The sequence below is a fragment of the Macrotis lagotis genome, chromosome 7 (assembly GCF_037893015.1).
Source record: "Macrotis lagotis isolate mMagLag1 chromosome 7, bilby.v1.9.chrom.fasta, whole genome shotgun sequence".
NCBI lineage: Eukaryota > Metazoa > Chordata > Mammalia > Peramelemorphia > Peramelidae > Macrotis > Macrotis lagotis.
The window spans coordinates 21,476,491-21,494,736 of NC_133664.1; the positions used below are offsets into that span (position 1 = coordinate 21,476,491).

At 44.7% G+C, this 18,246-nt stretch overlaps 1 protein-coding gene across 8 annotated transcripts in view; it reads right to left on the reverse strand.

Moving 5' to 3' along the window:
* The window catches only part of CNOT10 (CCR4-NOT transcription complex subunit 10), a 53,873-nt gene extending 38,691 nt beyond the window's left edge, over positions 1 to 15,182 (reverse strand). For 2 of the 8 annotated variants that reach the window (XM_074195613.1, XM_074195611.1), the window contains exons 1-2: positions 14,914 to 15,182; positions 10,136 to 10,236 (exon numbers count right to left, since the gene is read on the reverse strand). In XM_074195613.1, coding sequence (XP_074051714.1) covers positions 10,136 to 10,236; positions 14,914 to 15,140 — 328 coding nt within the window. In that variant the 5' untranslated portion in view covers positions 15,141 to 15,182. Of the gene's footprint in view, positions 1 to 10,135; positions 10,237 to 12,963; positions 14,060 to 14,369; positions 14,647 to 14,913 lie in introns of those variants that run through there. The other 6 variants (XM_074195612.1, XM_074195610.1, XM_074195614.1 and 3 more) reach the window with 5 other exon arrangements.
* Positions 15,183 to 18,246: the final 3,064 nt, after the last annotated feature.

An 18,246-nucleotide genomic window follows, 5' to 3' on the forward strand; every position in this document is an offset into this window, starting at 1 on the left:
GTGAAGGGTCTCCCTTCCAGGTTCATCTTTCCCTCTCCTTATACTCCATTAGTTCCAAGTCCTCCAAGCCCTGAAAATGAGGAAGCTGACCAAAGTCAAGGCCGGCTTCACTCTGATGCATCTAGAAGATGCAAGAAACGACCACTTTCCCTGATCCAGGAGAAGGGACGTCTTAGTTCAAGTGTTTTCCCCTGAGTTCAGCAGTACAGAGGATCTTTCTCTACCCATCATGGCGGTAGACAGTCAAGTCTAGATCACAACGTGGCCCCTCTCTGGGTCTAGGGTCGTGCCAGTTTCTATGGACAACAGTAACCAGAGTGTCACTCGGCTCTAAACACAGGCTGGTGAACAAAATTAATTAATTTTAAAAGATGGTATTGACCCCTTGAATAAAGGGTTACCTTAAATTACATACCCCTGCAAATCAAGATTTTAATTTCTCAACAGTCTCCATTTGATTTATGCTGATAGGAATGAAATTTTAATCAAAAATTCATTGTTGGGCTAACTAGATAGCGCAGTGGATAGAGCCCTGGAGTCAGGTGAACCTGAGTTCAAATTTGGCCTCAGACATTTGACATATGCTAGCTGTGTGACCCTGGGTAAGTCATTTAACCTCACCTGCCTTGCAAAAAACATTAAAATTAAAAAAATTCTTTGTTATAGTTTAGAAAAAAAGGACAACTCAATGAGGCACATGAGAAATTGTGCTTTTCTTCTCATTCTCATAATGGTTAAAAAATGGCTTTCTCCAAGTGGCCCTTGTGCTAATCAATTTCCAAATTCAGGTAGAGGGCTCTGCAAATACCCACTATGATCTACAGAGAGGTCCTGGGGCATAAAGACAAAAACCCAAAACAGCCCAGTGGCATCTGAGCTGGGCCTTGAAGAGAGCACAGGAATTCAAGAGGCCTTACAGAAAGGAGCTGAGAACTTTCAATGGCAAAGCTGTGGAGATCCTTGTCGTTCCCGGGCAACTGGCAGCCATCCCAAGTGGCCCTTTCAGAATATCAATCCAGCAGTGGTCTGGAGAGGGAAGAGACTGGAGGTCGGAGATTAGGCCAAGGTTCAGATGAAGACCCAGGGAAGTCAAGAAAAGAACCTGAAGGGAAGCTCTGGAGGGAAGGACAGACAAAGATGGACAAGGAGGATGCCCAGGATCCAGACCTGGGCAGCCAGAAGGCATCCCCTCGGCACCAAGAGGGAGGTTTAGGAGTCAGCTCAAGACAAGGACAGCAACTAGAGGCTCTTGCTTGGGGCACCTGGGAGGCTTGCTATCTGCACGTCCCAACTCCAGTCTCCAGAGAAAGCCTTTCCCAGCCCCTCTCTCAATCACGTCCTGTTAACCCAAACCTTGCTTGTTTGACTGTAGTCTTCCTTTTGTATCTTCAATGCTCAGCACAGGCCTGACTAGTAGTTAATAAAGACTTAGTGACCAACTGACTCCCAGAGGCAGGTGGAAGATGAGTTGGACAAGGGCTAAATTTTGTGGTCATCTGCACTGAGATGACCATTACACTGAAAGGAGTTGATGAGATCAGCAGCAATATATGGAGAAAAAAGGGTCCAGAATCAAGCCTGAGGATGTATTCTCAAGAAAGGAAATGACAATAGTAACGGAATTTTCTGTACCATCAAAAAATGAATAGAAAGAATTCAGAGAAACTCAGGATGAATCCAGAAGGAAGCAAGAACTAAAAGAAAACCACCAGGAAAAAGACAGAAAAGCAATGAAAGACTTCAGAACTCCGATCAATACAAATAACTAAATATGACTTCAGCAAGCTCTCCTCCTTCCAGAGAGAGGTGGTGGACAACTAGTGCATAAGAACGCATACATTCTCAAGACAGGGACTATTGTTTTCATCTTAACTGTCATTTGGGAAGTGACAGTGACATAAGATCAAAAAACAATTTTAAAGTAAAAAGCCTATTAAGAGCAGTCAAAAATGGTCAAAGGATATGCAAAGGCAATTTACAGATGAGGAAATCAAAGAAATCCATAGTCATATGAAAAATTGCTCTAAATCATTACTGATTAGAGAAATGCAAATTAAAGCTCACACCTCTCAGACTGGCCAATATGACCAGAAAGGAAAATGATCAATGTTGGAAGCTATGTGGGAAATCTGGGACACTAATACATTGTTGGTGGAGCTGTGAACTCATCCAACCTTTCTGGAGAGCAATCTGGAACTATGCCCAAAGGGCAACAAAAACTTGCATACCCTTTGACCCAGCAATACCACTACTGGGTCTGTAACCTGAAGAGATCATGAAAAAGGGTAAAAACATCACTTGTACAAAAATATTCATAGCAGTCCTGTTTGTGGTGGCAAAGAATTGGAAATCAAGTAAATGTCCTTCAATTGGGGAATGGCTTAGCAAACTGTGGTACATGTATGTCATGGAACACTATTATTCTATTAGAAACCAGGAGGGAAAGGAATTCAGAGAAGCCTGGAGGGATTTGCATGAACTGATGCTGAGCACAATAAGCAGAACCAGAAAAACACTGTACATCCTAACAGTAACATGGGGGTGACAATCAACCTTGATGGACTTGCTCATTCCATCAGTGCAACAAGCAGGGACAGTTTTGGGCTATCTGCAATGGAGAATACCATCTCTATCTAGAGATAGAATTGAGAAGTTTGAACAAAGACCAAAGACTATTACCTTTGATTAAAAAAAAAAGTTATCTTATTGTGTAATTTTGCTATCTCTTACACTTTATTTTTTTTCCTTAAGGATATGATTTCTCTCATCACATTCAACTTAGATCAATGCATACCAGGGGAACGATGTAAAGACTAACAGACTGCCTTCTGTTGTGGGGAAGGGAAGCAAGAATGGGGGGAAAATTGTAAAATTCAAAATAAAATCTTTCTTAAAAAAAAAAAGTGCTGGGTAAAAAAAAAAAGAACAGTCAAATGGGTTGGGGAAGAATCAGAGGAGAACAGGGTCCCAAGAAGCAGGAAAATAAGAGATCTGCACTCTGGACATCCCTGTTGGCATCAATGATTCTCAGAGTCTACCATCTTTATTTCACCAATGGAAGCTAAGGTTCTTTAGGCTTAAGACTCCTTCACTACTAGGGCTGGGAAAGTAGGTAAGGAAAGTGAGGGAGAGAACAGGTAGGCCTGGGGCTGGAGCCTAAGGCACCTAGAGCTATTGTAAGCCAATAATGAGGCAGTCATAACCATCATCATCCCAGCAGCTCATGTGGATATGGCACCAACTATGGGCCAATCACTTGACCAGGATGATCCCATGTGTTCCTCACAACAACCCATTTTATAGCCAAGGAAACTGAGGCAAACAGAGGGTAAGTGACCTACACAGGGTTTACACCCTCAGCCACTTCTCTGCCCCTAAATCAAATATTTTATAAAACAAAGCACCCCATTGTTAATGACCCTTTATAAGTAACCAGAGTTGTTCATTTTTAGGGTTTATTTTTTAAGAGACTGATCTTCCTCATCTCATCCAGGTTGGAATATACAGTTGGTTCACTCACATACCGATCCCACTACATATATAGATCAATCAACCTGGAAGTTTTAACCTGATTCATTTCTAAGCTGGGGGGCAGGGGGGACTGTACACTGTTTTAGACATCCTGGGGTCCCAGCCCAATTTCTGGACGCTCACTATATAGATGCAAACTTTATGGTGTATTATCAATTGCCCCCAAAACTCAGAGCTCCACCAGCCTCAGCTTCTCCAGTAGATGGGATAACTGATATGTAACATTATGTGTGACTGGCAACATTGGGTGGTTTTTTTTTGGGGGGGGGGGGTCGCAAGACAGTGGGGTTAAGTGACTTGCCGAGGGTCACACAGTTAGGTAATTAAGTGTCTGAGGTTGCATTTGAACTCAGGGCCTTCTGACTCCAGGGCCGGTGCTCTATCCACTGTGCCACCTAGCTTCTCCCACAATGTTGTTTTAAACAAAAGGAATGTGAGAAATCAGTTTCAAGTCATAGGAAATGAACTGTTTCCCCTAGTGTGATTCATGTAAAGATGATCCCATCTATAAATTGATGCCTCTTAACACACTTCTCAATTCAGGTCAATACACATCTTTTAAGCAGCTCTCTGAACAAATCTAGGTTCCAGGGATATAATCTCAAATATGGAACCAGTCTTTCTCTTCAAGGAGTTTACAGGGCAGAGGTGTCAAACTTGTCCCATACCAGATTAAAATTTAACAAGGAAATATTTAACTACATAAATAAAAATAAAATACAATATTGATAATGTTAATTTGTGGTTTTCTAAGTCAACACACAAGGCAAAGAGGGAGAGCATGCTAACCTGAAAGAGTACGGGTTGGGGAGGCTAGGTGGCGCAGTGGATAGAGCACCAGCCCTGGAGTCAGGAGGACCTGAGTTCAAATCCAGCCTTAGACACTTAATAATTACCTAGCTGTGTGGCCTTGGGTAAGTCACTTAACCTCATTTACCTTGAAAAAAAACACCCTAAAAAAAAGAGTGGGAGTGACATGAGGAAAGGCTTTCTGATGGGGTCTCCACCCCACCAGGAACCTTGATAAAGGTTCGGGCTATAAGACAGAAGGCTAAGTGAAGAGGGAGAGATGAGCCAATACCCATTCTGGGGAAAGGGACCATGAAAGAAGTCTGGAAATGTTGCCTGAAGCCAGACTGCAAAGGGTTTGAAACACCAGGGTTAAAAAGCTTGTCTGGTAGCTCCATGCATCAGGGAGGCTCTGAGGGCCCAGGGACCACAGCTTTGGAGAAGAGGAGAGGAAAGGTAGACTGGCAGAGAGAAAGGACAGAGGCATGTGGCAAGTGACTGGACATGGGAGGTGAGTCAAGAGCCAGCTTGGGCTGGAAGATATTAGACCTAGACCTGAGCAGAAAGATGACTCTTTTTATAGAGTTTGAGATGATCTTACAACATCCATGGAGAAATGCCCAGGCAACAGCAGGTAAAGTCCATGAGGGTGGAGTGGTCTCCTGAGCAGCCCCTCCAGAGTCAACACTTTTCCCATTCAGTTACAAATCACCCTTGGGTTCCAGCCTCCTTCCCATTTTGCAGAAGAGAAGCAGCTGGGGCCACTGACCTTTCTGGGTCTAGTTTGCTCATCTGTCAAATGAAAGAACTATCCCTCAGAAAGTCAGAGCTTAAAGACACAGGAGAAGCTACCCTAAGTTTCTGAAAACTCACTGAGTCAGCAGCAAAGTTCACATCAAGTGGCTCCCTTTCAATCCACTGCTTGCTTGGCTAATCTATTTTTCAATGCTTATTTAGTAAAGAATAAAAGAATAATTCCTCCAGAAAATACTGCTGCACAGCAGTATTATTTTGGGTTTGCATGTTACTTTAGAGTAAAACATTTATTCAGCCTTTCCCTCTTTCTTGCTTCATTTGCACTGATGTATGGCAGCAGAATGTACTTTTAAAAAGCAAGTCAAATCGACAAGCATTTCCTTAAACACCTACTGTGTTCCACAAAGATTTACAAAGAAAGACACAAGACAGGCCCTGCCCTCAATGAGGCCACAATAGGTCCAGCAAAAGAGACACCTGAGAAGTCAGATATGATCTCAAGGAATCTCATCTAAGTTGTATTTTAAAAATCTTATTTGAAGGTCTTCTGAACTAAGGAAAAATTGCCTGGCTTACAACCAGAATGATTTCACAAATAGGTAATTCTTATTTGTAATTTGTAACAGGTAATTATTATTTGTGAAGTTAAATGAGAAAACAGACTTCTCTTCCATGTCTATATATAGGAAAATTTATTAAATTAATTCCAATGTGGAAAAAAGTTTCATTCATCCTCCAAAAAGTTGTGGAAGCAACAAGGGGAAAGGATGATTTGTTCAATGTCTTGTCCACCAAGGAAGAGCTTAAAGTAGAGCTTGAGAAAGAGTGATTACATTTCTATAGAATTTAAGATCGTGGGGGAGGAAAGGCAAACTCTGTCTGACATCCTAAATCTTGGGGCAGCAGTTTTCAAAGGGTCTAGAAAAGGATAAATAGGATCTCATAGATTCTCCAGATCCCAAATTCCCCAGAGGAAATCAACCCAATGGGAGTGAGAGGCTTTCAAGGATGACATTCTGGAGAAGCTAAGTGGCACAGTGAATACAGCACAGGCCCTGGAGTCAGGAAGACCTGAGTTCAAATCTGGCCTCAGATACTTAATAATTTGACTTGGGCAAGTCACGTAACCCCAATGCCTTGACAAAAAAAAAAATCAAATAAGAATGACATTCTGGAGACAAAGAATTGCTATTAGATGAGGAAGAAAATGGGAAGTCTGAGAAGACTAATTTGTATTTGCAGGAAATTTAAGTATTTTAGTTTTTAAAAGACCTAGAAGATATTCGACTCAGGGCAGGTAAGGAAAAAGATCAAGTTTGGTCTGAAAGGTTGGCAAGGAATGCTGAGGAAGGTGGCCATGGAATTAATTTATGAATTATGAAGAGAGGGTCAAAGAAAGAGCTGGACTTGCTCCTTCACCATGAATGGATGACAGCCTACACACCAAGGCAGAGACTAGACTATTTTTCTCTTGTTTCTGTGTTCTCTGATAGAGAGAAGGACCTTTGGCCCAGAAAGCCAGGACAGAAATGATCAAGAGGAAGCTGGAATCCAAAATAACAGAGAAAGTCCCTTCCCATCATTAGTCTCAGATGAACCGCAGTCAGGAATCTAAGAAATGAAGATGGAAGTGCTAAACTGCTTTCAGTGACTTTTGAAGGATCACGGACATGAGATGGAGACAAGATGACAGCACCAGAGGAATAAGCAGAGTCAAGTTCTATCCTCCAACTCCTTCAAACAGATCTAGAAAGTGCAACCAATGAAGCCCCAATGGGGAAATTCAAGAACAAGTCATTGTGAGGAGCCATTCTCCCAGCTCAGATTGGCACAGGGAGACAGAGAGGTCTTCCAACAGTGGGGGACAGGGCTGACACCAGGAGCAAAAAAGAGATTCCCAAACCCTACACAGAGGGGGCCCACCCACAGATTAGGGTAGGCAGAGATGCCAATTAGCATCTTTGTTGCTCGTCTCCCCAGCTTCAGGTCACAGATACAGGGCTGACTGGGGAAGGAGTCTACTCCTACAGGATGGTATTTCAGGGTGAGCAGTCACCTGGCAAGGAGAAGAGCAAGGTCCAACCAGGGTGGTGATCTCAGACCACAGGAGAGCCTGTTCTTCTCTGCACCAGCAGAGCTTCCCAATGGACTGATAGGGCTGAAGTCCGAACAGGGCAAGCCTATGGACCAGCTAGCTAAACCCAGGTGAGGAACCTGCAGAATTCAGATGAAAAGAGCAGATAGCAGACTGCTTGGATCAGACCACTGTGGGATCACTCAAAGTTTGCAGGTTCTCACCCTGTGCTGTGCCTGAGATCCTGGGGAAACACCCTAACTCTAAGAGGGCAGCAAAAGGAACAGCCAAACCATCCCTCCCAGAAGGGCCCAGAGTCCAGCCTGAACATCAAGTTCAAAATCAGGAGGTGTGCTCAAAGAATGAACAAACACAAAAGAACCCTACACAAAGAATTCTCATGGGGTCAGGGACAGTCAAGATACAAACCCAGAAACATCCACAAGTGAAGCTGCCAAGGAAAGCAAGCTGGGCCATCAGTTTACTAGAATTCTGAGAAGAGATGGAACAAGAAGTTTTGTTTTTAAGTTTTATTATAAGTGAAATTATAGTGCTAGAGGGAAAAAATAAAAAATGAAAAGTGAAAAAAAGAACTAGAAAAGAAACTAACAGTTTGGTATTAGAGGAAGAAAATTTTAACTAGTCAGGTTAACTCTCTAAAACTTAGAATGAACCATACAAAAAATAATGACTCCATGACACAACAAGAAATATTCAAATAAAGTTAAAAGACTAAAAAAATTAAAAAGAAAACAAGCTGTCTCATAACAAAAACTGCCTGAAAAACACTTCTAGGAGAGAACACTTAACAATCATCAAATTAGCAGATAGAGCGCCAGTCATGGAGTCAGAGGCTGAGTTCAAATCTGACCTCAGACACTTAATAATCATCCAGCTGTGTGATCTTGGCCAAGTCACTTAACCCTATCGCCTTGCAAAAACAAAAAAACAAACAAAAAAAGGATCTTTCATGGACTTATCTAAAATTCATGATAAAAAAAAAGAGCCTACACATCATATTTTGAGAAATCATAAAAGAAAATCACCTAGGGGCGGCTAGGTGGATAAAGCACCAGCCCTGGAGTCAGGAGTACCTGGGTTCAGATCCGACCTCAGACACTTAATAATTACCTAGCTGTGTGGCCTAGGGCAAGCCACTTAACCCCATTGCCTAGCAAAAACCTAAAAAAAAAAATCACCTAGAAAAAAATCTGTCAGTCACATTCTGAAAGAAAGGGAAAACTCCCAGGCACATTGCATTACAATTAAAATCCTGAGCTTCCAGATCAAAGAATACTGAAAGCATCCAGAAAGAAACACTTCAAGTATCAGAACCACCACTAAAAAAGAGAAGAGAACTTGGAATACAATATTCTAGAAATGATACAGGCTTAACAACAAGAATAACTTTCTCAGCAATAATGAGAAATTTTGTAGAGAAGGAAAAATGGACTTTTAAAAAAATTTTTACTTAAGATAAATGGGGTTAAATGATGGAGTTAAGTGACGAAAAATGGACTTTTAACAAAAAAGAGAACTTCCAAGCATTCCCCATTAAAACATCAGAGCTGCATAAAGACATAAAAACAAGGATAAAATCTTTGCATCCTAATTCAGAGATTTGATTCATGTGACCCCTAAGAACTTGATCATCAAGAAGGATCACAGAGGAGTCTAATAGATCAGAGGACCTGGGCATTATTTTTTTTTGATGATTTTGAATGGAAAGGGAAAGGAAAGAAAGAGGAATACAATGAGTAATGAAGAAAATTATCTCCTAAAATGGGTGTGAAAAAGTAGAAGTCTATACAAACAAAGCAGAAGGAGTAAAGAAAGTGGTTGGTAATTCAATCTCAATTCTCTTATGAACTGGTCAAAGAAGGAAAAGACATATACACACACACACACACACACACACACACACATATACACACGTACGTAGATAGATAGATGCAGAATTGGATTCAGAAATGTTTTGCTTCATGGACAAAAAAGGAATAAACAAGGAAAACAAAGAAGGGGGAATGAGAGGGAGAACAGATTAATTCTAAACAAAATAGATTCTAAGTAAGGATGTACAAATATAATTTTCAGTTCTTTTTTTGTGGTGGCAAAGAACTGAAACCTGAGAGGGTGTCTACCAATTAGAGAAGTTAAACAAATTATGGTATAAAAATGGGATGCCATACTATTGTGCACTAATGGTTTCAGAAAAACCTGATGCTAATTAGGTAAGAGGAACCAGGAGAATAGTTTATACAATAACAACAGTATTAAGAAGACAAACAACTTTGAAAGACATAGGACTTCTGATCACCAGTGAATGACCACAATTCCAGAAGACTCACAATGAAGACCATTTGTCAATAGAGAGGTAATGGACTCAGAGCATAAAATAAGCCCTTTTTTTGGATGTGGTCAGTCTAGGAAATTGTTTTGCTTTTTGATTCAAGTCTGTAACAGGGTGGGAGAGAATATAATGGAATATCATTTCAATTTAATAATTGGCGAATATAAAAAATTTAGAGAAACATGGGGAGAACTTGTCTGATTTTACAAAAAATAATAATCAAACTGGACATTTACTAGAAGGAAAAAAGAAACCTTAAAAAAAATAAAAGATCGTGGAGAACAGCAGTACAAGTCTAAAGAAGATCAAATGTACAGAATTTTTTTTTAAGGGAGCAGAACCTGCCAAGTAAAGGCTCATGATGTTTAATAAAATTCTAGCACATATTTCTTAAAGATATAGTTAATAAACAACCAGAAAAGAAAATGGTAAGCACAAAGACGCAACACAGTTTTATCAAGAACAGATCATGTCAGACTAAACCTTATTTCCTTTTTTCTGGACAGGGTTTTACCAAACTGGTAGATCTCTTAATATAGCTTATCTAGATTTTAGCAGTATGAATTTGACCGAGTCTCTTATGCTATTCTTCTGGACAAGATGGAGACATGTGGGTTAGACAATAATACACTTACGTGGATTTGGAACTGGTTGAACGGCTGGACACAATGGGTCATTAATGGCTAGATGTTGGAAGGAGGTCTTTAGTGGAGTGCCCCAGGATCTGTCTTTGGCCCTGTGCAATTTAACATTTTTATTAATAACTTGGATAAATGCATAGATGGCATGTTTATCAAATTTGCAGATGACAAAAATGTTGTGAAGAACAGCCAACAAAGATGATAGTCAGGACCAAATAATTCTTGATAAGCTAAAACACTTAAGTGAAATCATTATGACAAAATTTAATAGGGATAAATTTAAGTCTTACATTTACATTCAAATATCAACTTCAGGAACACAAGATAGGGAAGGCATGTCTAGACACAAGTTCATCTGAAAAAGACTTGGAAATTTTAGTGGACAAGCTCAATTTATATTACCAGTATGATTTGGAGCCAATGTGATCACACATTAAGAGAGACCAAGGACGAGGGACATGAGAGGTCTGTAGCATGATGCTCTATTGATTTCTATCTGGAGTATTGTGCTTAGTTCTGGGTCTTACAGTTCAGGAAGCATACTGACATTGAAGAGTATCCAAAGAAAATCAAGCATAATGATGAGGGGCCTTGAGATGTTGCCCCAGAGAAGAGAAGATTTAAGAGGAAACTGAGAGCTGACTTCATGACCTGAAGGGCTGTCATGTCACAGAAGCAGATTTAGGCAGATCCCAGTTGGCCAGAAGTGAAGAGGCTGCTCAGGAGGAGGGGCCTTTCCTAGTACTGGATCAAAGTCTTCAAGCAAAGGTTGGGGGTGGGGAGGGAGGGAATGGATTTGGAAGAGGAGGCCTCTAAGGTCCCTTTCAACTCAAGATTCTGTAAAGCCTAAACGTTTTATGGGGAAAAGTTTTAAAGAAGCCAAGAAAATCTCTGATACCCTTTATCCTTTAAAAGCTCAACAATGGGACTTTTTCAGTGAAACAACTTATATATAGCACCCACCCAACTTTTCAGCTCCTTCAAACTCTTTCAGGGAGAGAAATGATGGAGATAGACATGATTTCATCACTGAAAACTTTACCCCATCTTAGCATTTGGCCAAAAAAGAAAAATATCCCCTCACAGTTAATATTTGGTGAGGAGCCTCTCAAAATCTAGCAAAGCTGAATAGTCCTCAGGGAGACCCCCCCCCCAAACCTTCCTGAGACTGGTCCTTGAAGCCTCTTCAGCTTAGAAAGAGCAGTAGGAACTAATTACTCTCTTGGCAGTGGGTTGAGGACCCAGGGTCAGCACCAGATCCTGGGAAAAGGAGGATATAAGTTCTATTATAAGAGAGGAAGCATTTCATCTTATGCTGTTTTGGGTCATTTCCCACAAGTCATGTTTGTTAAGAATGAAGCTTTCACAATGTAATTTTATGCACAATCTTGTCTTTTCAGGTTTCCCAGACTCAGAATGAAACCTTGTCACCCAATTCAATAGAGAAGTGATGGACTCAGAGGGCAGATGAAAGCATACTTTGTTTTAGACATGGCTTAATGTTTGTATTTGTTTTGCTTTATTATATTGTATTGTTATGGATTTAGTTTTCTTGCTTTCTCCATTGGGTGAAGGAGGTGGAGATCAGAAGAGAATTTGAAACTGGAAATGAAAAAAAATTTTTTTAATAAAATTTTATTTGAAAAATGAGGTTAACTCCACCAGTAACACCAATCTCTTGGGTTGCATGAGGACCAAATGAAACAACATATTGAAAGCACCTGACGAATTTTGATGCTGATGCTTGTATCATGTGCCACAGCCCCTGGCCTATGGTAGATACTTCATGCTTACTGACTGACCCACTTCTCTCTAAACTCCCAAGAGTAAGGGAGTCCTTAGCTCCACGTCCTCTCTCCTCCACAGCTAGCATAGGGCTCTGGACAATTAACAACTCATAATCAGATGACACGACTAAATGAAACTCATTCAATCACCTCTAAGGACTCCACTGGGAGACTCCCAATAAATTTATTGAAGGAAAGGAGAACCGAACTTCTACCTCCTCAAGAGACTTTTATTCAGTCAAACACAACAAGAAGGGTGATCATAATCTTCCTATGACAAGCTAGTCCAGTGGTACTTCAGATGGTTTTTGCTATCAATCCTCTAAGATGCATCTGTGCCCATCTAGCTCCCTTCCTAGAAATCTCCCCATTGGTTATGTTTCCCTTTGATTAATATGATGTGTCACTTTCTTAGACAGAAAAACTGGGGGTGGCTAGGTGGCGCAGTGGATAGAGCACCGGCCCTGGAGTCAGGAGGACCTGAGTTCAAATCTAACCTCAGACACTTAATAATGACCTAGCTGTGTGGCCTTGGGCAAGCCACTTAACCCCACTGCCTGCCTTGTAAAAACTAAAAAACTAAACAACAACAACAACAACAAAAACTCAGGTTCAGCAATTATGTAGAAACCAAAGTATACAAAAATTTAGGACCTGATCAGTGTAAAATGGGCTCAAGAGCGGACCATGTCAGCTGAGTAGCCTCTTTTCTTTGGTCAGACAGACCCACTTCTAGATACAGTTAGAAGAAATGGACTCAGGAAACAATACTTGCAATACTGCAAACCAGCGTTTGACTCATTTCTTCAACTCTAAGACCAAACAGTATTAGTTTTTTTTTTAGATTTTTGTAAGGCAAATGGGGTTAAGTGGCTTGCCCAAGGCCTCACAGCTAGGTCATTATTAAGTGTCTCAGGCCGGATTTGAAACCAGGTCCTCCTGACTCCAGGGCCGGTGCTCTATCCACGGTGCCACCTAGCCGCCCCTAAACAGTATTAGTTTTGAAAAGTTTTTAAAAGACTAACAAAGTCTTACCAGAGTGAGTCTGCATCCAATTCCACAATTCATCTTTATTTCTCCAAAAGAAATCACCATTGCCAATTGAAATTGTAAACGATTGTTTATTCATAGCCTGGTCAGCCTTTCCACTCTGATCTAATAAAAAGGGTTTATCCTTGAGACAGAGGGAGCTCTGGGTCTCCCAAGGCTTGCTACTCTGAGCTAATGGATTTCATCTTTGATGAAATAATTCCTTTTATGTGTAAGCTACATTAAAAAAAGGAAATTCAATACATCTTCAAAATTCTTTAAACTGGTCAACCTGACCCCAAAAATTCTCTCTCTAAAGAAAGTGGAACCAAATCTGCATTAGTGTATCAAATAAAAAAGCCAGTTAACAGAAAACACAGAGTGGTATATTCAAACACAGAATGTTAATAATTCAAATCTGATTGGTGGATAAGCCTCACTGGACTCTAGTGTTCCGAACAAGTTAAAATTCATTTGTCAAAATATAACTAAGTAACCATAATGCTCAAGAAAAAAAGAATTTCGGAGAAAAAAAAGAATTTTAAGATCCTAGTCAGTCTGTTTCAAATGGATCTTACTTTCATGGAAAGATACTTCAGAAAACAGCTCAAGGTTACCCATCTTGCCATTAAAAATGGGCTTACCCAGTTGACACATGCTTTTTTATCATCTGAACAGCATTACTGGTTCAGTGACTGTTGATAAAGGATGCTCAGTAGTATGCTTTTCATGTGTGGCAATCACAGAGAAGGATTCCCTGGAGTCAGAAGAAAACTCTATTCTTTGGACATGCTCTTGGTCTCATCCTCTCTTGCCATCTCCAGAAATTCCAACCTCCATTTTTCTCTCTTTCTCAAATCTTCAACCTCTTTGTCTCATGGATTTCTTTTGACTGACTGTAAATGCCCGCATCTCCCAAAACTTAAAAACAAATATGTTCAGTAGAACCAGCAATCCCTGTTCTTTATTGTCCTCTTCATCTTCTCAGCTCTCTCTGTCCTGTCTCATTTCTTCCTCTGTTTCTATTTTCACCCTCTGCAGCCTGAACTTCAGCTATTCTCTCTCTCCAGTTACCAATAATCTCCTAATGACAAATCTGAGCACCTTTCCCCCAGTCCTTACCCATCTCGACCCCCCTCAGATGGGCCTTCCCCCGGGTCTCCCCCCACAGGGTCCTTGTCTCCTTGGCCGGCGCCCCATCAGTCCCACGCTCCGTGGGGGCGTCCTCCGCGGTCCTCGCCCAGGTTCTCTTCCATCTCGGGCTCTTGGCAACCTACCGTGGCCCGGGTCCACCTGTGCCGGAGCCGCTCGGAGCCCAGCGCGGGCATCCGCGGCTCGGTCTGCCTCCTGACCCGCTTGGTTGTGCCAAGTCTTGCCCGCTCTGCGGGAGCTCTAGGCCCTCCTTGCCTCACCTCATGCCCTTCATCACTGCCACGAGCTCCACTCAGTCCTCACTGCCACCATCTTACTGGAGGGCCTCGTCTCTGTGCATCTGCTTTGGGCCAGGCCCTGGGATAAGCTGGTGAAGACGGCCGACCCTTCTCAGGAAAAAAAGTTTGTGTTTCTTTAATGCCCCAAGTCGGAAAGCCATCACAGCAGAAGCTACTCGAAGCCCGCCTCGGGCCCTGCGGCCGCCTCGGGCCCTGTGCCCGCCTCGGGCCCTGTGCCCGCCTCGTGTGCCCGCCTCGGGCTCGCCGGCGTGCGCGGGCCCGTCTCTGCATCCGGGGCCCGGGCCCGGCAGAGGGGCCTCGGGGGCACGTGACGGGGCCGGGGGCGCCCGGAGGCGGGGCCCGCCGCCCCCACGGCCCAGGGAGGGGATGCTCCGGGGTCACGGGGGGGGGGGGGTGCCGCGCATGCGCCGCGCCTGGCTTCCCCGCGCGCATGCGCCCGCGCCGGGCCACCGTTCCTCTCGGGGCCGCGCGCCCGGGGAGGGGGGGGGGCCCGAGCCCCGCTCACCTGCGGCCTTGTCCGCTGCCATCTTCCCCGCCCGCTTCACGCGCCTCCCGGCCAGCGGCGCTGCCGGGGCTCCGGCGGGGGCGACCGCCGACTCGCTGTGGTGCCAGCCTTCGCGGGCCTCGCCGCGGCCCTGGCGGGAGCGCGGACCGACGGCCACGAGCCCCCGGCCGCTCCCGCAGCGGGATGATTGCTTTCCTGCCGGCGCTCGAGCAAAGACCTCCCGCCATCCACCGCCGGCGGCCGCCCCTCCCCCTCGCCTGACACGCGACTTCCGGGTGCCTCGCGCGCGGCGGGGGCGGGGGGCGGGGCGAGCGTGGGAACGGCGGCGAGGCCCCGCCCCTTCCTGCCCGGATGGAGGCGGGACGTCCGGGCGCTCCACCGCCGGCCCCGGCCCGGGCTAGGACCGCCTCCGCCTGCCCGAGTCCGCGTGCGGACGGAGGTGCCCGGATGAGGGGAGCCCGGAGGAGGCGGCCCCCGGGCCTCCCCTCCTTCCGCCGCTTACTTCTGTCAGTAAAGCTTTTTTTCCTTCATTTTTTAAAAATTTTTAAACTTTTTTTTTGCCAGACAATGGGGTTCAGTGACTCGCCCAAGGCCACACAGCCGGCTAATGATGACGCGTCCGAGGCCGCACTTGAACCCAGGCCCTCCCGACTCCGGGGCCCGCTCGGCCCGCCTCTGCCAGCGGAGCTTTGTGCCCAGGGGCGCGGGGCCCCGAGAAGCGGCCTCGGAGGGGCCCGGAGCCCCGTGAGTGTGGCGGCCCGGGTGGGCGCGGAGCCGGAGCCCCGAGTCCGCCCGCCGCGCTGGGCGCCTTGTCCCGCAGCCCGGGGCGCTGGGAGCCGCTGAGACGGACCCGGGGCCCGAGGGCAAAGCCGGCCTTGCCCGGCCACCGGGCCCACCGCAGCCCGGCCCACCGCAGGCCACCCGGCCCACTGCCGCCTCCTGGCCACCCGGCCCACCGCAGACCACCGGGCCCACCGCAGGCCGCCCGGCCCACCCAGACCACCGGGCCCACCGCAGGCCGCCCGGCCACCCGGCCCGCCGTAGCCCGCCCGGCCACCCGGCCTACCGCCTTAAATGAACAAAGAGTAAGAGAAAAGAAGAGAGCCGGGGACTAGCGTCACGGGCTCGGACCAGGAAAGTCCAGGGGCGGCTGGCAGAGAGCAGGGCCCGCCGCTGTGCCCACACAGTAGAAGCTGGCGCAGAGGGGCCTAGGGCAGGCACGGGCAGCAGCATGGAGCTCAGGCCGCGGGCTGACAGAGGACAGGTCAAGGGCCAAGGAGATGGGAAGAGCCAATTCCATGACTGGTAGCATAGGATGGCAATAGGAGGCTGGGGGTATCTAACTGTCCCCTTTTGGCTTCCCTCCATGCCCACCACCCAGCACTGGCCCAGGGGCAGTATGAGAGGATGACCTCAGACGGCACCAAATCCAAAAACATTTGCACTTATTTTGCAGAAACTGAGACCCAGTGGTTTGTCCAATGTCACTATGGAAGAATCAGGATTCAAACCCAGGCCCTCTGACCCCACAAACACTATTTTGTCCGTGTGTGTTTTGTGTTTGTGTTTGCTGTCCTATGTACAAACAATGTGGGGCTCTTGCTTCACCCATAAGAAGTTTGTGATTGATACCTCATCCATAACCAGTATCTGCCTTCAACAAAGCAGAAGCAGATCATTCTTGGAATGAAACTACCTATAATGAGGAAGGGTGATGTCAGGTCTATGGGTCACTGAGGACATTTCACTCATCAGGTCTTCGTGGCACAAAGACCCACCTCTCTGGCCCAATGTCCTTCCTTGGTACCAGTTTATCAGCGGCTTGTACCTATCACCAATGGGCTCTAGGTGTCACTATACCACTAAATAATCCATTTATAGGGTCCTAGGTTTCACAGCTGAAAAGGACTTAAGGGATCAACCTTTGACCACAAATAGAATTTAATTTTAATTTATGACTACAGTGTAGCCCATATTGCTAATGAGTAAAATAAATACAGTAATACTGTATGAATGGGCTTTGAGGGCTGAATGAGACTCAGTGCTGGGGAGGCTGAGACCCAAGCAGAAATGTCTTAAGACTATTGACTAAGAGCTGGAAGGACCATCAAGTCCACTCCTTCATTTTATAGATTAAAAAAAATGAGGCCCAAGGCTGATAAGTGAGTGATTTGCCCAAGGTCACCTATTTGAACAGTTCTTTGCACAGGATATGTTCCTTAGGTAGTAAATGTCCCAGATAGAATTTAGTTTTGGGTTAGTTTTTTTGTTTTTGGAGAAAGTGTGTACAGTCCCACCTGACAACTTTCCCAGTTGTGATTTTGATATGTCGGGGTGGTATAAGAAATGAGAATTTGAGGGCGTTTTGGAAAGGAAGGCCACAGATGATACACAAAAGCCAGCAAACGACCCAGAGTCTGTAACCAAATACTTAACCCAGCTTTTACAAGAAGGTACTGTAGACATCCCATTAAAAAAAAAAAATTCAGACTTGTTCTCTGATACAAAGGGAGGGCCAAAAAAATTTAAGTGGCTTTTCCAGATTGCAGGGCTTCTATACTAATTCCTGAGATGAGGAAGGGATCACTTGGTCCTTTACTGACCAACCTCAACCTTAACATGTGAGATTAAGTAATATTAATATCCAACAGTTCCACTGGCCATATCACCAACAGCCTCTTTTAAGAACCCACAGGTAGGAGACACTAGTGAAATAAAGACCAAATGAAAATGTCCCCAGCCCTCCAGAACCTCCCATTTTACCAGAGGGATATAACACAGACGTACAATGTATTTTTGAGGGGAGAGAGCCCTAACTTGACATCAGGGTGGCTTCCTGGAGGAGGAGGAGAACCTGAGCTGAGCAACAATGGAGAGCATTCCCTGCTGGGGCCAGTCACAAAAACTGGAAAATGAGTAAATTTTCAGTGTGTACATTTGCTGGAGAAAATGTTCATGACGGGGGCAGCTAGGTGGCATAGTGGATAAAGCACCGGCCTTTGAAGTCAGGAGCACCTGGGTTCAAATCCGGCCTCAGATACTTAATAATTACCTAGCTGTGTGGCCTTGGGCAAGCCGCTTAGCCCTATTTGCCTTGCAATAAATAGCAAAAGAGTGTGGTTGAGAATGTATAGAGGGAAGTAAGTTAGTGGAATAATTCTGGAAAGGTAGCCCTGGGCAGCTTTAAATTCTAAGGTGACAAGTCTAATGTGTCCTGAGGCAATAGAGAGCCTCAGAGGTGGTTGGACAGAGGAAAGATGTGGTCAGCCCTGAGCTTCAGAAATATTATATTGGCAGTTATATAGAGTAGAGCTGTCAGATACTGGAGACAGA